The sequence below is a fragment of the Cygnus atratus genome, unplaced genomic scaffold (genome assembly GCF_013377495.2).
Source record: "Cygnus atratus isolate AKBS03 ecotype Queensland, Australia unplaced genomic scaffold, CAtr_DNAZoo_HiC_assembly HiC_scaffold_41, whole genome shotgun sequence".
Taxonomy (NCBI): Eukaryota; Metazoa; Chordata; class Aves; order Anseriformes; family Anatidae; genus Cygnus; species Cygnus atratus.
Window position 1 is genome coordinate 216,204 of NW_026110007.1, and position 20,282 is coordinate 236,485.

The window sequence follows — 20,282 nt, forward strand, 5'->3', positions numbered from 1 at the left end:
TGGGATTAACTGTAATTAGTGATCTCTAGTGTGCTGGGGCTTGTATGTGAAGTCAAACTATGTGTGCTATTTGCAGAAAGACGACAAGGTTCTTCTAGAGTAGGGTTGTACCAGGATACTTGGGCGAAACACGGAGTTTGAGTCCTTTACATTGCAGATGGGGAGCCTTCATGGTCGCTTGAGTCACCACACTTAATGCTTAGTAATTTTCCAGCCAGCTGGAGGTGAAGTAGGAATGAAAATCAACCCTTGGTATAGCAGCCAAGCACTTCGGGTACAATGGGAAATAACTTGGCACGCACAAGACTGCACAGAGATAATTTCATTGACCAAAACCATGTGTAATTATGAAATTTAGTTTCTAAAGCTGCACAGAAAAAAACAAAAAAAAAAACATATACCTGCTTCTCCAACTGAACACAAGCTTGCTTTTCAGCAATGCCTTTGAAGGTGTTTCTCCTTCTTTATTTGCTGGAAAAGTTTTAGTTCTCTGCCACCGCCTGGGAAAAAGCCCTGGTCTCGAAATGTGCGCTCTCCAAGGAGCTCCCTGCTTGGTATAGGCAGGGCATAGATGAGCTGGGGAAAGCCAAAGAAAGCTGCTAGAAATCCATAATGGCAAAAAAAACGAGGCGAGCATTACCACAGAGTAATGAAGCGATGCACAGTTCGGAATGAGATTCTGGCCCACGCATAGAATAACAACAACGACAGTGTAAACCTATTCCTAATGCCCAATTAAAATATATTTACATGGATTTCTTTTCTTTCCCCCCTTTAGGTCTGCTATTTTTCTTACGATGGAAAGGCTGGTTGTCTATCTACTGGTTATTAGCGCAGCCGTGAAGGCCATGATGTGCCCCAAAAGATGCATGTGTCAAAACCTGTCTCCGTCCTTCACCATCCTCTGTACGAAGACGGGGCTTCTCTTCGTGCCCCCCAGCATCGACAGGAGAACAGCAGAGCTGAGGCTGATGGACAACTTCATCACGACGCTCAGGAGAAAGGATTTTGCAAACATGACCAATCTCATTCACTTGACGCTGTCGAGGAATACAATAAGTCAAATCATGCCTTATGCATTTTTTGATCTTAAAGGCCTTCACGCTTTACACTTGGATAGTAACAGACTGACATATATCAACGAAGACCATTTCAAAGGTTTGATCAACCTTCGACATTTAATACTCAGTAACAATCAGCTAAGCTATATCTCTCCCGGGTCGTTGGATGACTTTATTGAAACCATCGAAGACCTGGATCTGTCCTACAACAACCTTGTTAACGTTCCTTGGGAAACAATCGCCAAACTTTCCAACGTCAACACGGTCAGCTTGGATCATAACCTCATCGAGTTTGTGCCGGAGGGAATCTTCTCCAATCTTCACAAGCTTGCCCGTCTAGATATGACCTCCAACAAGCTGAAGAAGATCCCTCCCGATCCGTTGTTCTCCAGGATCCCCGTGTACGCCAAGTCCAAAGGATCTCCGCTGTCATCTTTGGTGCTGAGCTTTGGGGGCAACCCTTTGCACTGCAACTGCGAGCTGGTGTGGCTGAGGCGCCTCACCAGAGAAGACGACCTAGAAACCTGCGCCTCCCCACCAGAGCTGATGGGTAAATACTTCTGGTCCATCAAAGAGGAGGAATTTGTCTGTGAGCCCCCAATGATAACACACCGAACCCCCAAGCTAACCGTAACGGAGGGCCAAAGCATCTCTTTGAAGTGTAAAGCTGTGGGTGATCCGGACCCCTACGTCCGCTGGATTGCACCCGACGGGAAGCTGGTCTCTAACACCTCTAGGACAATTTCTTACGAGAATGGTACCCTGGATATTTTGGTTACGTCTCTGACAGAGAAGGGCACGTTCACCTGCATAGCATCAAATGCTGCAGGAGAGTCGACGGCTCCAGTCGAACTCCTCGTTACCCCGTACCCCAACCTCGCTAACAGCACCAACTGCGATAAAGATGCAGAGCCTGGCCCCTCGGATATTCTGATATCTGCCAAGTCGAGCTTTCCAAACGAAACAAAGGCTCAGCAAGAGAAGGTGGTCGTGGTCGCCGAGCTGACCTCGTCCTCTGCTCTCATCCAGTGGCCTTCTCAGCACCACCTCCCCGGCATTCGCATGTACCAGATCCAGTACAACAGCTCCTCTGATGACATCCTCGTGTACAGGTAACCCTGCACAGGCGCCCCGGCACCTCCTCCTTCTCGGAGGTGGAAGCAAGAAAGCGGTGATAAGAGCGTAGGTTGAATTATTCCCTGCAGTGGCAGCTAATTGCAGGCGGTGGCTGTAAACGAGGGGACAACTTTGCTCCTTTGCTCGTTAAATTCCCATTGTTGAGGAGTTGTACTGTTAAAACTCATAATACACCCGCTTCTCTGCTGCCTTTCGAGGATCTCTAAACCCTTTACAGCCATAATTAATCTTCAGAGTCCAGTTTAATGGACGGAGTGAGGCTGATGAGCATTATCTCGGTTAATACACCCAGGGAAATTGAGATGGAAAGTTTAGTTACCTTTTATGCTGATTAAGTGTAATTACTTTACCTAAATATATAGGAAAGAGAGGAAAATCGAGATGCCCAAAGTTATGAGATGTCCAGAGATGCCGCAAAGCCACATTTTGCCTGTATGGCAAATATATATGGCCATACCATATCTCGTGTATGTTATGCTGAACCTTCAGCCCCTAAAAGTCATCACGCAGTTCCTCTATTCCACTTCCATGGTGTCATGGGGACAAAGCTCACAGAGGGAACTGGACATTGCCCAGGAAACTTTAGGTGATGAATTTTGTGTGGGTTTAACTTTTAAAGGTGCAGATTCATCGGATGGAGTTTATTTGGTAAAATTTACTTGGGAATAACTATTTGGTGCTCAGCTTCAGTGGATGTTGTGCAGATTTTTATAGTTGCTCCCTGGGCAGGGCGGTTGAGTTTCTGATTACATGCCTTGCTGCTTGTAGGCTTTTGTTTGTGATTAGCTTGGCAGGGAAGAGAGGGGTAGACTGACATTAAAGCAGAGCTAGCATTTGGTACGGACTTAATATTCCAGAGTTGTGCATTTCATCAACTTCTCTAAACCAAGCAATGATGATTTACCTAATGTAATGCTGCTGGTTGCACTAAAGTATGGAGAGGAATAAGCAAAAGGAGAATTACATCTAACAGCTGAAAGGCTGGGTTCAAATATACTGCTTCAGTAAGCAGTCCCCTAAGGAAGGGAATGTAGGGTAGTTGTTCCCCTGGGATTCATATTTCAAATGCCTACCTTTGCAGGCAAATTCTTGTTAAAAAATAAAAAAAGGAACTGCATATGAAAAATGTTGAAGTCCTTGAAAGAGACTTTCACTTTACAGTCGCTTGGGATTTTTAAAAGCCTCACCTTAAAATGCCCATCCTTGGAGTCCCTTCGGGGAAGGATGCCATCCTGGCGTTGCCATGGCTACGGGCTGGAAAGGATGCAGGAAGACTGGGTGAGGATAAGCAAGGACCTCTTAGGAAGTGGTGGGAGGGTGCTTGTTGGTATCTGATGGAGAGCAAGGAGCTGGCTGGGAGATGAAGCCTCATTTAATTGTCAGCCACGAGCACATTTGTGACATTGCTGCTGGAAGGATCTGCAAAGTTGTGAAACGCAGGGAAACGCAGAGCAGAGATGTCTCAATAGCGGTGGCTGGGGCTTCTAAGAGGCGTTGATTCAATTTTTGGAGTAAATCTCAAAGTAAATCCAAGCACGGGGAGAAGCAGCCGGGGCTGGGTGGGCAGTGGGGTGCAGTGGGTGCATCGCAGCAGGATGAGGGTTGTTTGGTGACATTTGTGCATCCTTTCCCATAACACTGGTCGGATGACTTGGCAGCCTTCGTGCAATCGCAGTGATTTGCTCTCGGCGAGTTTTAGACTTCCCAATGCCTCCAACTCATGCGACAGCTCGTTAATTAGTCAGTCTGTAAAGAGCTGAATCAAATGCTCTTGCTGTTGAATGCCCTTGTTCCGAAAGAAGAGCCATGTGGAAGAAATGGGGAAGAATACTCTGTCTGCATGTCCCTTCTCAGCCTAAATTCCCGTTAAGTGAGAGGCCCAGGTTGATGACCAAAGGATAAAATACTCGATGCTTTAACTCACAGAGCAGCGATTTCAAGTAATGTAATAGACCATAGTATAATGGGCCTCTCCGAGATGAAAATTTGTGTGTTCTTCTTCAGTTCCCACAGTGAGCAATCATCAGATAGAGATCCTTAAAGGAAGTTTCGTGCTAAAGTGACGGGAGTGGTAATTGGGCGGCAATTCTGCATGTGCAGTTATCTGCACTGCTCCTACTTCAAGCCACACTATAAATGTCAGAGCGATTTAAGCTGAGTGCAGTAGCAATTAAGCAATTAAGCAATGCACGGTGTGTGACTGGGGAGCCAGGAGCCCTCTGCTTGCTTGCTGCCCCTCTTGTATGATTAAGCCCAGCCCATGTCACCGGTATATAAACATCTGCTCCGCAGCATCAACCTGTTGCTGGATGGGGATGTAAAGGATGCGGAGATTCCCAGCAGAGGTATGGAGATGTACAGGATCCACAGCAATTCAGCCCTGCCAGAGGAGCTGGACGGCAAGCTGCCTTCCACCTCCAGCACAGGTGGAGCACTCGCGCCATGTAATTTATTTCTGGCAGGCAACGCCTGGGAAAAGCATTAAACGGTGCAGGATGCATCAGAGACCTGTCCCTTCCGTCAAGTTGAGTGGTACCACGGGTGAGCAGTTTCTATGGTAACTCTGCTTTATCTTGCAAATTTTAGCTGCTCCTTTGACTCCCTTATTTTTCCTCACCTTTCTCTTGCCTTCACCCTCTGGGTAGGTATTTCGGGGTAAGTGCACGCCTGTCTGTGTCTGCGTTAGGATGCTATGAAAGTAAAGGTGATGTTTTCCCTAATTTTCCTTCTGGACTGCCACCAATATTTCCGGCCAACTAGATGAGAATAACGTATGCACCCTATGTGCATGTAAATGCACCATAATTTCCCTTGCTGCTCCCACCATGCAGCCCCACAGCATTTTCCCCAGTGGTGAATACGTAAGGGGGACCCCAAAAAATTAGGAGTTGTGCATCTGGCTCTGCTTGTCTCGGGTGAGTCACTTAAATTCCCTCTGGAGTGACCATGGCACTGACCTGCCTCCTGGGAAAGAGGTGAGATTTGGTTAGCAAAACCAAGGGTAGGTGTTAGTTAGGGAGCAAGAAAATTACATCCGAGTGAAGCATCGGGCACGGTGAGTAGCAATGATCCAGAATCAGTAAATTAAGGTGCAGGTAGCAATTTGCGGAAAGCATCAATATTGAAAGCAAGAGCTTTGTTTGTTTGCAGGAGAAAGGTCGGAAAGTGGCCTTGTGCAGCCGTTGTATGGAGTGAATCAAGAATCGTAATAGCCACTTTCTTCTCGGGGATATAAATGGGTCTGTATTCTTTAAACAGCTTACAGTCTTGATGTTGATTATAGTTCCCATGCAGCTTGGACTTTCACAATGCTGTAATTTTAGTTTAACTGTCATTGCTCAAGTGTCCTGCCCAGGTTTGCAGTGCTAGCCTCGGGGAAGAGAGAGCAGCAGAACTGCCTTTCGATACCAAAGCAGTCGTTGTGCCAAACCTTACACAAGCTTTGTGAAGTAATAATTAATCCGAGAGTGAAACCACACTATTTTTATTTTTGCTGCTTTGTCGTGAGGCATATTTGTGTGTACATAACAGAAATTCCATTTCTTTTGCCTGCTGATAGAGCCCATATACATTTTTATGAAAATAACTCCTTTTAGGTTGCAGGATGAGGCTTATCAGAACACAAAAAGGAGCACAGGGGAGCGGTGACATGAACCCAATCCCCTGCAGGGGCTCCCGTTTTGTCTGCCGGTGTTTCCGTAAATGGCCAGCAAATTCAAACCCATGATGCTGCCTTTCTGAGATGAACTTCAATTTGTACCGCCACTGATCGAAGCAGCAGATTACTAATGCTTCATAACAACCTGATTGATGCCCTAGTCAATTAGAAGCTGGCTCTCATAACATCAAAGGCAATAGTCTCCTAAGCATTGAATTTATTCTTTTATAGCTGGTGATCATCTAACTTTAATTAGCCGCAACTACAGGCTATAAATTAGAAGATCAGTATTTAGTAGTGATGCTTCTCTATAGATAATTGAGAGACTGTATATTGCATAAACCAGACGATAATATGTCCTTGTTTTCACTGTTGAGAGAAAAAAAAAATTAGAAATTGACAGGCAGATCACTTTTAATATGGGGTACAAAGTACTGTTGTTTAAAGGGCAGAGCTGTCACTCTTGGGGAGAAGGTGATATATTGCCAGATCGATATAGCAATGATTACATCTGTTGCGTGAAAAGCAGTTGGAATCAGCCACGCTACGTCTGCTCAAAAAAAAAATAAAAATCCTTAAATTAGTTCAGTGCGGCGCAATGGAGAAGCATCAGGACGATGCCAGATTTTGAAGACCTTGCACGTGCCCTGCATGGCTGGATGGATGCATGTGGGTCGTACGAGACGCGTTGAGATCAATGTGGTGATTTTGGTGTACGTGGGGATTGTCGAGGCTATCTGTCATACCTGTGTGCCAGCAGCTTATCAGGGCTTGAGGAAATCTTGGTCAAATGGTCATGGTTGCGTTTCTTCACCTAGATAACCTCGAGAAAAGAGGAGGGACCAAAAGAAGCTGGGAAATGCGGGAGTCACTGGTGTCTGGAAATCGGAGGGATCGTGTGACTGTCGCTCTTTGGGTTGTGTTTTGTTAGCTTTTTTTCCTTATCTTGCAACGTAGCTGTTGTCATGGCAGTTCCCAGGCTTCTTTAGGGAATTTCTCCTTGGAAACCTCTTCAGGTTTCCCTTGATTGGAAAAAAGCCTTCTGGGCTCACAGCTGGTGTGCGCTGAGTTAATGAGGATTTCCCTTCCGCAGCTGGATTCCCCGCAGCACGGAGGACGTTTCTCCATTGTCCTCCCCACGTCCCCGTGGTCTTCATTAAAGAGGATGCCCAGGCACTGACCGCTGCTGGAGCTTCACCATGGCTTATAAAATAAGCAGACCTTGCAGATTCAAATGTTGGGTGGCAGTTGTTGCACAATGGAGCAGAACATTCAAGCATGAAAAATCAATGTCTTTTTTCCCAAACATTTCAAGTTTTTGGAGGGGTAAAACCTCCCTGCGTCACCCCGGCTGTTGCAGAAGTATGGTTTTTTAATAGCCCAATTGAGAATCGATTGCTGCCGTTGCTTCTATCGAAAATTTTGGCATGATTTGTGTGAAAGCTTCATAACTCCATCCTTCGGTGCGTGGTCATTTCATCTCCAGCCTGTAGCATCAACCATGTGAATATAATTCTTCTGAAAGACGCAGCCAGCAGCCTGGGTTCAGGAAGAGCCGAGGATATTATGCTTAGAACAGTTTTGTTGTTGTTGTTTTTACCTCCACAGATGCCATAGATCATATTCAGATCTCTGTGGATGTTTCTGCAAGATAAACAGACTCTACACTGATTGCTTTTTAATCCCTTTAATCAGTTGAGTAAACTGGGTGCTCAGGAGCTTGTTGACAGAATTGGTTCAGAAAGACAGAATTGGTTCAAAAAGACAGAATTGGTTCATAAAGTTTCCAAAAGGTGGGGTCCCTCCAACACCTCAGCTTCCTCATCCCTTTCTTCCCCCCCTGCACCTTCCCTTCCGAATGGAACCATTGAAATGGCAGGAAAGAAATTCAGTTTTGCAAACTGTATTACATTTTCTTATATCACCATTAATTAGAGTCTAAACAAAAAAAACCAAACACCTCCATCTCTGTTTCAAGCTGCTCGGTTTATTTTGGGTTTGGGGTTTGCTTTTTTGTTGTTGTTGTTGTTGCTGTTGTTGTTGACAGTGTTGCTAGGAAATATTTCCAATCCCACAAAACGGTGTTTTGTCAAAAATTTTGTGAGCAGATTTCACAGTTGAGCTTTCACCAAAGGGCTTTACTTGTTACTGGCTGACTGCAGATGGCAGGGGAAACGCTGGCGTGGATTATGGGAAGGATGCTGTTGCTCTTAAACCACTTACAGGAAAACGATTTGACAGATTTGCGTCTAAAATTGTGGCTTCAGCAGTGTCTACAGGTAACAGGAGGCTGAAATGTGAATTAAGAGCTTTTGATAAAAGCCTAATTGGCAGTTATCGTGGAATACAAATGTGAACATTTCTTGAGGAATTAAAAAAAGACCGAAAAAAAGCCCCAAAAAGAATAACCAAGGAAAAGGTTTTTGCATCCCCCTTGGAAATCTCATGGCAGATAAAGTCTTTCACTTTCTGCATTGCTATTGTGAAACGTCTTTCGTTCAAAGTAATTGTTTCAGCAGACTTTGATTGCTGAGAGCTCCGAGTTGGAGACGGAGCCACAGGTAATGGAGAGACTGATGAGTTTTTATCCTGCTGAGACCCACGGTGTCCCCAAATCCAGTCTCTTGGGTTGTCACGGGTCCTACAGCATCTTCGATAGGCTTGGATCTACATAGTCCACTCCACTTAAACTGTTATTAGATCAAATTAAGTATTACTGGGAATGTTTGTTCTGAAAATGCCGCTTTGTAAACCCTGGACCATGGGTTTTAGCGGAATGAGAAAGCTCTCAGGTGGCACGTTTGCTCCCCATACCTACCTATGTGCTTTCTAGTGGTTCCTCCTCATCCTTGCCTGGCCCTAAAGGTCTGCCAGGCTTATAACCATTACACTCAAGCCCGTCAAGCTGATTCGATCTTTTCTAGCATTACTACATAAGGTAAATAAGCTGCAGGGAGGACTGTACTACACTGCAGAAGTAAATGTTCTGCAGGCATAAGCAAGAGCACACGCAGAGATTCAGTCCTGACTGACTGCACACGCAGTTCTGAGCTGTCCTTCCTAATTTGTAGAGATTTCCTTGAAACTTCCTAAATATGCCAAAATAGCTGCCTTTCCCTGGAGACATGCCTGGCCATAACTGCTTAGCCACTGATGAATCCTTATCTGCTGCCTTATCAGGACTTCATCACGCTTCTCCTTTTTCATGTAGTTGAAAATAGCCTCGCATTACCAGAAAAGCCGATAAAATTCTAATACATATTTGGCCTTATTCAACGTTTGTGCCGAGGATTTAGAACCTCCTCTTTCTGGATGATGATGACTGTAGAAGTATTTCAGCGCACTGTAATACAGCACATGCTGTACATAGCTTTCCATGGTAATTAGTCAAATTTCAATACCAAGCCCTTCACTGAATAAGCCCGACAATAACGTATTGCAGAAAGTTGTTTGAAGGAAGAAAAATGAGCATCAAAGGCTGCTGAATAAGCCAGATAATGCGGACATTAGGAAAACGGTACTTTGCATAATTTTTTGCAATTACACCTCCCTCTCACAGATGGGCAGGCTCCTAAACACTACAAGATGCTTTCTGCGTGGTGTTTCCTATCGATTGCTTCTCATTGCTCAGCTGGTCTTCTAGGCAGTGCCTGCCTCTGCCCTCTGCAGACGTTATCTATGACATCCCTTAATTTTTTTGCGTGTTGTGCCCCGAGGTTCGGTGACAGTTTTGTTGATGTCAAGCAATTTTAGACGTTGTGCCACGATCGGATGCAGTTGCCAGCAGTATTTTTCTAGGGGGCACGACTGATTTTTAGCGGTGAAGGCAGACAAACAAAAATCTCCGGCTCGTCAGGCGCATCCCTTCAGTGTGACAAGCAAAGATCTTCTCTTATGCTTAGTTTCTGTGTAATTTGGTATTTGAACTGACTCAATGCTCATGGTGGGATGCCCACAACCCAGCAAGCGTTAAGGATGAGGGAGGACTGCTGGCCAAGATAGGCCATGAAGTTAGTTCTCCAATCCATCTCTTGCGGTGGCTGGTCACTATAAAACAGAGCTGAACAGAAGTCTGAAATGTTAATTAGCTATTTATCTGATAATTGATCATTGGTATGTGTTTTGGGGTGGTAAAGGTCAGGCCATGAATAACTCCGAGGGCTTGTTCTGCTGGTCTGCAGCAGTTGCTAACTTTGTACATTTTCCCATGCATTAATGCTGGATTTTTTTTCTCATTTATCTTATTTATCTCAAATTTATTTCTCATTATGCACACACTAGGAGTTGTTAATGTCGTTTGGGTGTTTCAGTTTGACAAATGGATCTTTGTGGAGCTTCCTCTCCAACCCTGCCTTTCCTGCAAAAAGAAAAATAATCTCATTAGCCTTAAAGCCCAGCCTGTGGCCACATTCTTTGCAGGTCATGAAGCTGCTGTTATAAATGAAGAGTTGAGGTTTGGGAAATTCAGATTGGAGATAAGGGGAAAAATATCTACTAGGAGGGTAGTTCAGTGCTGGAATGGTGCCTGGAGTGCTCAAGAAGGTTTTCAAGGGTTGGCAAGGTAGACGTGTGGTTGACCTGATCTTCTGTTGGTGGTAGTGCTGCTCTGAGTGGGACGCCGGGCTAGAGATCTCTGGGGGGGTTCTATGAATGATGGTACATGGGCATTTTTTTTCATATTTACAGAAAATTGGTTGTTCTGCATGAAGTAGTAGTAGACGTGTCTGGAGAACATTCCTTTGAAGGTGTAGTTCTTCCTTCTTTCCAGTCTAAACACATACAGTCCATAGTCCAATGGATGACTACGTGGAAAAAAATGTATGACAAGCAGATAGTTTGGGTGTTTTTTTTTCCCTCTTTTAATCAGAAACAGAGCTTACGATTTTTCTGTTTTTTCTTCTTCTTTTAAAAGGCTTGGTGGCCAGGAGAAGGCCACGTTCCCACTCACTTTGAACAAATGTATTTTGTTTAAACTGACTCCTCTGCAACAGCACTGCTTCACTCCAGTGAGAAATCTGAGCCAAATATACGGAGAGCTGATCTGCAATGAGATATATTGGGATTCGTATGGTCATTACCGTGGTCTGTGGGAATGTGTTAACATAGCATACAGCTCTTCTCCTGGGATCCTTCTCATCTGTTGGTTTAGTACCCATTCATGCTTCTTTGTGGTAAATGAATAACTGGAATTTACGCAGAACAATCCCAATGTTAGGGTTGGATCAAGGGGAGGAGGTCAGTCTGTGCTGTTATTTGAGTACAGAAGACGCCACGTAGTTGCGAGTGCACATGCTTTGCTCTAATTGTTCTTACTGGCTGCCTGATTACGAGACACTGAGCACCACGGAGCTGCTGGAAGGTGGGAAAAAGGTTAATCTGTGGACCAAAGGTTTGAATTTGCCTTTTTTCCTTTCGTCTTTGCAATGTGCTTCCTGTGGGTGTAAGATTACTAGAATACATTTTAATTACCGAGTGTTGCAGTTGATCCTGTTCTGCCATTTAAGCCCTTAAGTATGTTCCTTTATAGATTTTCAAACGTTGACAGTATTCCATTCTGCATGGGGCACATAATGCCCCCTTTTAGGCTGAAACTGTAGAAATAGAAGATAATGCAGATCAGAACAATAAATCAGGGCTGACTTCTCCTCCAGCCATCGCAAGCTTGTGCATTCCAGGCCATGTTTGTTTGAAATGGCCGAGGTAAAGACATTTTCACTGCTAAAATCTGTATTTTCTGTCCCTACCGAGTAACCTAGGGAATGCTAGCTTTTTCTGCTTGTTCCGATTGCCATGCTTGTCTTCTGCTCTGCTAGTTTCCTTACAGCAGGCACTGATAGCTTGAATTGGTCTCCTTGGGTTCGATCAGCTTGGATGTTTACTGTACTTATTTTCTTTTCCAGGATGATCCCTGCTGCTAGTAAATCCTTCTTCTTGACTGATCTGGTTGCAGGACGTGAGTACGACCTCTGTGTCCTTGCTGTTTATGATGATGGATTGACATCTTTGACTGCAACCAGAGTGATCGGATGCGTGCAGTTCACAACCCAGGAGGAATACAAGCAGTGCCGATCCCTTCACGCACAGTTTCTTGGAGGAACCATGATCATCATTATTGGGGGCATCATTGTGGCTTCAGTTCTTGTCTTCATTTTCATCCTCCTCATGAAATATAAAGTCTACAACAATCACCACAAAAATAAAACTACTAAAGTTAATAATGTCTGCTCTCAAACCAATGGAAGTCAAAGTGGCTCGATGGCTCGATCCACTTCTAAACTTGCAGAGAGGCGGGAAAGTTTGCACCAAGAGTGCTCGGGATCTTCCAGCAAAGGAAAAACTGTTGTAGACTTGGATTGTGAAAAAGTGACTCCAACCAACACAACCTTTTTAACAACCGATGCGTTATCTTAATGGCCATTTGACAGGACACACCAAGGTGGTATTGCTTGAAACATTTTAATGCGAGTGGTTGTATTTTAAGCTTCACTACTATTGTCTATTTTTAAGATCAGATGGTTTAAAAAATATTTTTTTAATCTGTAAACAGTTCTTGCATTCTTAACTATTTTGTTTCAATATATTAAATATAAGTGTGTGATTTACAAGATTTTTTTACTGGTTCTTTTATAGCATACACCTCTGGTATCAAGGCAGCAACATAGCTAAATTCTGATTAGGTTTGTCTGTAGTGAAATGCACTATTTTTTCATTTGGTTACTGACCAGCAGCAAAGACGTACTCTCAGGATCTTCAGACTTCTTTTCTCACAGCAGAGTCACCAAACTACTCATCTCTTCAAGGAATGATGTGTTATAGAAAGTCTCAATGCGGAATTATTTATTGCCATAGGTATGTTGTATACATGCTGCTCACAAAAGAAGTAAAATTAGTAGAGGTTCCCTATGGAAAAAAAATAAAAAAATAAGCACTACTCTTTAAAAAGAAAAGAAATAAAGAAAATTGAAAGTACTTTAAGTACTTTACCATATTCTCTTGGAATTATTCGCTGGCACAGAAATATGGACTCGTATTGTTTGCTTTGTAACAGCTGTTATCTGTCTAGGCTGTGCCTTTGAGAAACCTCCTCTTGTTCTTGGAAGTCAGATTTACCTCTGGGCAGGAAGAAGCCCCCGCTTTTTGTTCTTCCTAAATTGTAAAACTTCACAAACCGGTTGAAATCAGGTGTGTTCCACTGTGCACGTTTTTGCTATGCTGAAAACCATGCCATAGTCTCCCGTTCTGAAAGCTGAAGGTATTTTTCTCCCTTTTTATTTTGGTGGTAAATTTGTTGAGCGAGGACCCGTAGACGAAAGCTCCCGTGTCCTGAGGCACGCTGCATAACCTCACTGTGACACCTTATCTTCAGATGGCTTTTATACCAGTCTCTTCTTTCTGTAATGCTGCATGAAGCGTAATGTAACTGGCTGATAGACGAATTATGTGAATGTGTCCGGTCAAGTCATTTTAACGCATCATATGGAATGAAATGTTCCTTTTCTTTCAAGGGATACTGGCAAATTGAGATGGACCCAAAGCTTAGGTTTTGAAATATGCACAAGAGGAATTGGTGACCTCGACCAAACAAAATGTCATCTCTGCCATCCTCATTGGTCGCTGATCCTTTGCAAAGTACCTAGCTCTGTAAACAAAACAAGAGAAAACAAGGATACCTTTTATTTATTGAAACTCAAGAAACGGAACGAGAAAGCAATTGACAGGAGAGGCTTGCGAGCTGAGTGACTTTAAATCTTTTCAGGTGATTGAGATCTGATTTAGCAAAGAAAAGTATTTCTCCTAACGTTGTCCCTTTAACTGTCTATAAATATTTCTCCTGTTTGACTATGAAAGAATGCTCAAGAAAAGTTAACTGGTGGACAGCTGAAAGCTGTTTAACTCCACTAAAATTAAATACTATATTTTAATACAGCTAGTCTCACTAATTGCCTAAGTAGGAGGCATTTTCTTGAGGTCTCTATGATGCCCAGATTTGGCAAGGTCCATGTTTTGTTCTGATTCCCAAACATAAATTGAGAAAGAAGTAAATTGGGGGAGGGGAGGGGGGGATGTCTGTTATCAGGTATATTTGTAAAAGTGAGATAAGGTTGTGCAGCTACACTCATATCAGTTTTCTTTTATTTAATACATATATATATATATATCTTTTCCCACTCACAAAATTCAGTGCTGGAATTTGAACATGCTTTTCTGAATTACTGCAATCTGACTGCTACGAGTATCATGAGTGGCTCAGCAAACCTGCACATTAAATCCATTTATTGGTGACATCCTGCCATTTTCTGCCAGTAGCAATTTCTGTCATGCCCTTTTATTTGGTGCCTACATGCTAAGTATGAAAACTCTTCTGTTGCTGAGCAGCATCTCATGGGATTTAGGGGCTGGAGCTGGAAATGCTGCATTTTGACAATTTGCGGTGTGTACTCAGGTTGTCCATCTTATCTTCAAACTGGTGTGAGTTGTGCTAGCATCATCCTTGCTTGCCTATGACAGCAGCAGCAAACTGGATTTGTTTTAACTATTACTCCCTTAAAAAACAGAATTGAGGTTTGGTGATTCTCTCCAGGTTATTTTAAGAGATTGGGGTTGGAAGTGACTCTGAGCTCCTGATGTCTCTGTTATACAAGCAGAAAAATGTGGAAAGCAGCAGGAAGCCAGAGCCCACTGATGAACCCTCTGCAATTACTCTATATAAACTTAGGGAGCAGATTATTCTGGTAATTATATACATATATATTAAAAAAATAACAGACAATGCAGTCATTAGACAAAGCCAGTATGGGTTCACGAAGGGAAAGTCCTGCCGTGCTAACTCACGATCTTTTTAGGACAAGGTTACCCACCCGGTAGACAAAGGGAAGGTAGTGAGTGTGGGTTTGTTTTTTTAGTCTTTGTTGTTATTTTTGGATTTTAGCAAAGCTTTCGGTGCGTTCTCAGTATCACTCCAGCGTACAGCTGGGCATGGACCCCATAGGATGAGTGAACAATTAGCTGAAGGTTTGGGCTGAAAGTGTTGTAGTAACTGGGGTGACATCAGCTTGGTGGCCAGTCACTGGTGGTGCTCCCAAGGCTTACATTTTAAGTCCATTTCTCTTCAATGTTGCTAGCAATGACCTGGACACGGGAGGTGAGTGCACGCTAAGTTTGTGGATGATGCTACGTCAGGAGCCATTGGTTCCTTTGGGGATAGAGGGGCTTTACAGGGAGATTGTGGTAGATCAGGAGGTAACGCTACTTGGATGCGTCCAAAGGAGGGCCACGAAGGTGGTGTAAGGACTGGTGGCCACGGTGTGTGAGGAGCGGCTGAGGGGACTTGGTTTGTGCAACTGGGAGGCGACTGGGGGGGGGGGGGTGACCTCCTTGGTGCCTACGGAGCCTCCGTGAGGGGACAACCGGTGGTAGGACGTGAGGGAATGGCTGAAGCTGTGCTGAAGCTGGACATCTGGGGTAAGGCACGTTTGTGGCGCAGGCCCCACACCTGTGGGTGCTCACAAAGCGCTTGGACATGGCGACCAGGCCTTAAGTGGGCCTCGGGGGGGGGGGGGGGCGGTCGCCATGAGCAGGACTCGCTGGTCCTCGGTGGGTCCCTTCCTGCTCAGGCCACTCCGCGACTCTATGGTTCTGCCCTCCATGCGCATGCGCAGCTCAGCGGCCGCGCTGCTCCCTGCCGCCACGAGGCGGCGCTGCACGCAGTCCCACACCACCACCCCGGCGCGCGCCATGCGCATGCGCCTTGCTATCGCGCTGCTCTCGGCCTCCCGCGGCATGCTGGGAGATGTAGTCCTCCTGGCCGCCATGATGGTCCGCGGGGCATGGCGGGAGTTGTAGTTTTCTGCACAAGCGTAGGCCATCAGCAAGGCCCAGGGCTCTCCATTTGCCCCTTGAGCCCCTCACAACCCTCTCGTTCCCACTCCTGTGTCCTCAGGAGCTTCTGAATACCCCTCAGTTCCCCCATTTCACAGAATCACAGAATAAGTTCCCTTTTGTGCCCAAGTGGAGGCCTTCACCCATTGTGCCACGACCCCAGGGCCCCTTCAATGGCCACCATCAGTGTCCCACTGTCTATACTTGGTGCCCTGTGGTTGCACCCAGATTCCCCCTTGGCGCTCTCTGGTTCCCCTCTGTTTGCATTCGTTACACTCAGAGCCCTCTTTCTCCTTCTTTTCTGCACGTATTTCACCACAAAGCTCGCCTTTGGCCATCAAATTCCCTCAAGGCTTCTCCAATTTCCAATTAGCACCCGCCAACTTGGCCTGCTTGGCTCCCCAGGAACCTATCAGCACCCCAATGTGCCTTTTGAGGTGCTCCAGAGGCCTCCATTTGCCCTTTCAGCCCCCTTGCACCCACCATCAGATCCTCAGGACCCCTCCCTTGGTCCTCCTTGTGCCCCAAAGCCCCCCCGCTGGCCTTCACAGTACCCCTAAGGAACCCCACACCTGGCTCTGTGGACTCCACAATACCACCTGGGTCCCCTCTGAAGGGCTTTATTATGTCCCAGAACCTTCTGGTACCTCTTCAGCCCCCTTAGGCCCTCTCTAGTCCCCTCAGAATCCCTCCTGAGGTGCTTGTTGAGCTCCAGAAACATATTTTTTTTCCATAGTGGTTCCCTCAGCATCTCTGCAGATTTCTCAGGACCCTTTCTGAGGACCTCATGGTGTCTCAGAGCCTTCTTTCTGGGGGTTCTTGTATGACCAGAGGTGTATTCTAGGGTACTGGGGGGTTCCTGAGGGTCTGGGTTAGTCCTGGGGGGCTTTGAGTAGGTTTTATGGGTGCTGTGAGGGTCCTGGGTGTTTCTGAGGTGTACTGGGGGGCTCTCGGGGAACTTGGGATAATTTGGGAGGGTCTTGGGGGTGCTGGGAGGATCCTGGTGGGCTCCGGGATGTACAGCGAGGCTCTGGGAGGGTACTGGGGGCACTGGGATCATGCTGGGTGGCTCTGAGTTCTGTAGGGGACGGTACTAGGGGGCTATGGGAGCAGAACACCGCAATAAAAATCAGGAAATACTTCTTGGAACAGCCTCTGTGTAGGTCATTTCCTTCCAAAGAGCTAGACAACTACTGCTTTTAAGTGCTTTGAGTCCCATAATCTGGTCCCTTCCGTTATCTCCAGGCTTAGATGCTTCAACATTCCAGAAGATCAGAAAAAAAATAAATAAAAAACACTTTTTAAACCCACTTACATTTCTGCAGTGAAGTGTTCCCAAGTAGACGCGTGCAAGAGGATGGCTTCGAGGTCAAGAACTGGGGTGATGGGGACAGATGCAAGGACATGCATCGATGGAAATGGGGACAAAACAGACCCCAAAAAAAGTTGTTTTTTTTTTTTTTAAGAAGAGAGATCTGATTGCAGTGGAAATCCAGAACACCACTGCTACAGGCAGATGAAGGAGAAACATTATGAGAACCAACAGCTCGCTTTCTTGATCATTCCGGTGCTCCCTCGATGTTTAGTTAATATTTAAACACATCCTTTAAACATGGATGTGCTTTTTACGTAACGGTTTGCTCTTTCGTGGGTCTGCAGCAACCGCGGGAGTCGCGGAAAGAAAAAGCAAGGGGACTGCTGACCAAATTAAAACGAGGAGGACCTCCACGATGAAGCATCCAGCAGCACTTTGGGGTCTGGATGGGACTTTTGGAGGTCTGGTTGGACCTTCCCCAGCTGAAAATGGGGTCGATAAGACCCACGTTGCCTCTTCCAGCTGGGTTTCCCCCTCTGCGGTCCTGCCACCTGCAGCTACCTCCACCCAGCGAGCCTGTTCCGAACCGCGTCCCCGTGGGTGTCCCCAGGGGTGGGTGACAGCACAGGACATGACGCCAGGCACCGAGGATTTTATTAGTGGGGGCTCCCAGCGCAGCCAGGGGCTGCCCCGACGCCCCGGGGGGGCTCAGGCCGGAGGGTGTCGGGGTGTCCGGGTGGCTCAGAGCTGCAGGAACTCGGCCACGAAGGCGGCGAGGATCTTGCAGAGGTCCTCCACGGTGGGCAGGTGGAGGTTGTCCTCGTTGTCCTCGGTGGTGTGCCAGACCCAGGGGAAGGGCATGGGGATGAGATGCAGCACGGGGACGCCTGCGGGGACACAGGGGGACACAGCGGGGCTGAGCCACGGTGGTCCCCGCTCCCTGCAAGGCGACACGGCGCTTGGTGGGGACTTGGGGACACTGCAGCATGGGGACACGGGGACAGAGGGACGTTACCACGTTGCAGGAAGGGGACGTGGTCGTCCTCGACGGGCCCCGGGGCTGGACTGAGCCGGAAAAAAGGGCTGATCCTGGGGGGAGGCGTGCAGCAGCCCCAGGCTCCGCAGTCGTTTCTCTGCGCACCGGGGACACAAAGGGGACACAGGGGGGGACACAGGGAAAGGCACTCTGTGGCTCTGTGACACCCCTGTCCCCATCCTGTCTCCATCTTTGTCCCCATCCCAGCCTCCTCGTCCCATCCGTATCCCCATTCCCATCCTTGTGACCACCCCCCTGTCCCAGCACCCACCCTGTCCCCATCCCCACGTCACCCCACCCCATGCCGACCACATGCTCGTCCCCAAACCCACGGGCGTCCCCCAGGTGCCACCCACACCCTGTCCCCATCCCCTTGTCACCCCTCCTGTCCCCATGCCACGTCCCCAGCCCTTTGCACATCCGCAGGGCCCGTCCATGCCCTGTCCCCATCCACGCCCTGACCCCACACCCGTCCCCGTGTCCCCATGTCCCCACGTCCCCGTGTCCCTGCAGCGCACCGATGGCGACGAGGCGCAGGAACCAGTGGTGGGTGCGGGGGAAGTGGCTGTGGATGGCGGGGTGCTGGGTGCCCAGCAGGTCCAGCAGCACCAGCAGGCTCTGGGGACACGGCGCGGGGACATCAGCACGGCCACGGGGACACCACGTGGCCATAGGGACACCACCCTCGGATGCTCCAAGACCATCCCAGCTGGGCTACCGTGATGGGGGGGCCAACCTGGCAGTGCCACCACCCTTGGGTGCCACGGGACTGTCCCAGCTGGGTCACCACCAACCTTGGGTGCCATGGGACCATCCCAGCTGGGTCACCACCACGCTTGGGTGCCACCACACCATGCTGCCACCACCCTTGGGTGCCACGGGACTGTCCCAGCTGGGTCACCACCACCCTTGGGTGCCACGGGACCATCCCAGCTGGGTCACCACCACGCTTGGGTGCCACCACACCATGCTGCCACCACCCTTGGGTGCCACGGGACTGTCCCAGCTGGGTCACCACCAACCTTGGGTGCCACGGGACCATCCCAGCTGGGTCACCACCACGCTTGGGTGCCACCACACCATGCTGCCACCACCCTTGGGTGCCACGGGACTGTCCCAGCTGGGTCACCACCACGCTTGGGTGCCATGAGACCATCCCAGCTGGGTCACCACCACACTTGGGTGCCACCACACCATGCTGCCACCACCCTTGGGTGGCACGGGACTGTCCCAGCTGGGTCACCACCACCCTTGGGTGCCATGGGACCATCCCAGCTGGGTCACCACCACACTTGGGTGCCATGGGACTGTCGCAGCTGGGTCACCACCACACTTGGGTGCCACCACACCATGCTGCCACCACCCTTGGGTGCCACGGGACTGTCCCAGCTGGGTCACCACCACGCTTGGGTGCCACCACACCATCCTGCCACCACCCTTGGGTGCCATGGGACTGTCGCAGCTGGGTCACCACCACCCTTGGGTGCCATGGGACCATCCCAGCTGGGTCACCACCATGCTTGGGTACCACCACACCATGCTGCCACCACCCTTGGGTGCCACGGGACTGTCCCAGCTGGGTCACCACCACGCTTGGGTGCCACCACACCATCCTGCCACCACCCTTGGGTGCCATGGGACTGTCGCAGCTGGGTCACCACCACGCTTGGGTGCCACCACGCCACCCTGCCACCACCCTTGGGTGCCAGGGTGGCGGGGACACTCACCATGGCGGTGATCTGGGTGCCGTGGGGGCCGTGGCGGGTGGCGGCCATGCGTGCCGCCAGGTGCCGGGCGCCGTAGAGCGAGTCGGTGGCGCTCCACTCCTCGAAGGCCTCCTCGCCGTCCAGGAAGAGCAGCTGCAGCGTCACCTCCGCGCCCTGCGGGGACCGAGGTCATCCTGGGGGGGCCCTTGGGGGCACCCTGGGGTCCCAAGGGAGGGCTCTGGGAGGGAGCCGGGTAGGCTGGGAGGGACCCAGGGGGCTCCGTGGAGGGTTGGGGGGGGGGGGACAGAGGTGTCCCAGGTGGGCTCTGGGGGGGACCCAGGTGTCCCAGGGGGGCACCCAGGTGTCCTAGGAGTGTCTGGGGGGGGGGGGACCCAGGTGTCCTGGGGGTGTCTAGGGGGGGATCCAGGTATTCCAGGGGGGACCCAGGTGTCCTGGGGGTGTCTGGGGGGGGCCTGATGTCCCAGAGGGG

At 48.4% G+C, this 20,282-nt stretch overlaps 2 protein-coding genes across 8 annotated transcripts in view; one reads left to right on the forward strand and one right to left on the reverse strand.

Annotated features, from left to right (window-relative positions):
- LOC118261260 (leucine-rich repeat and fibronectin type III domain-containing protein 1-like protein) overlaps positions 1-12,841 on the forward strand; it is a 44,602-nt gene extending 31,761 nt beyond the window's left edge. For 3 of the 7 annotated variants that reach the window (XM_035572015.2, XM_050716818.1, XM_035572016.1), the window contains 2 exons: positions 779-2,173; positions 11,757-12,841. In XM_035572015.2, the coding sequence (XP_035427908.1) occupies positions 779-2,173; positions 11,757-12,267 (1,906 nt within the window). In that variant the 3' untranslated portion in view covers positions 12,268-12,841. Of the gene's footprint in view, positions 1-778; positions 2,174-4,660; positions 4,756-11,756 lie in introns of all 7 variants that reach the window. The other 4 variants (XM_035572018.2, XM_050716819.1, XM_035572017.2 and 1 more) reach the window with 4 other exon arrangements.
- Positions 12,842-17,687: 4,846 nt separating this feature from the next.
- On the reverse strand, positions 17,688-19,966 carry LOC118261259 (glutaminyl-peptide cyclotransferase-like protein; the record flags this gene model as incomplete). Its single annotated transcript, XM_035572013.2, is given in 5 exon segments — positions 17,688-17,937; positions 18,066-18,132; positions 18,134-18,183; positions 18,605-18,704; positions 19,814-19,966. Coding segments are annotated over 5 exon segments (516 nt in total), but the record flags the coding sequence as incomplete, so codon positions are not given.
- Positions 19,967-20,282: the final 316 nt, after the last annotated feature.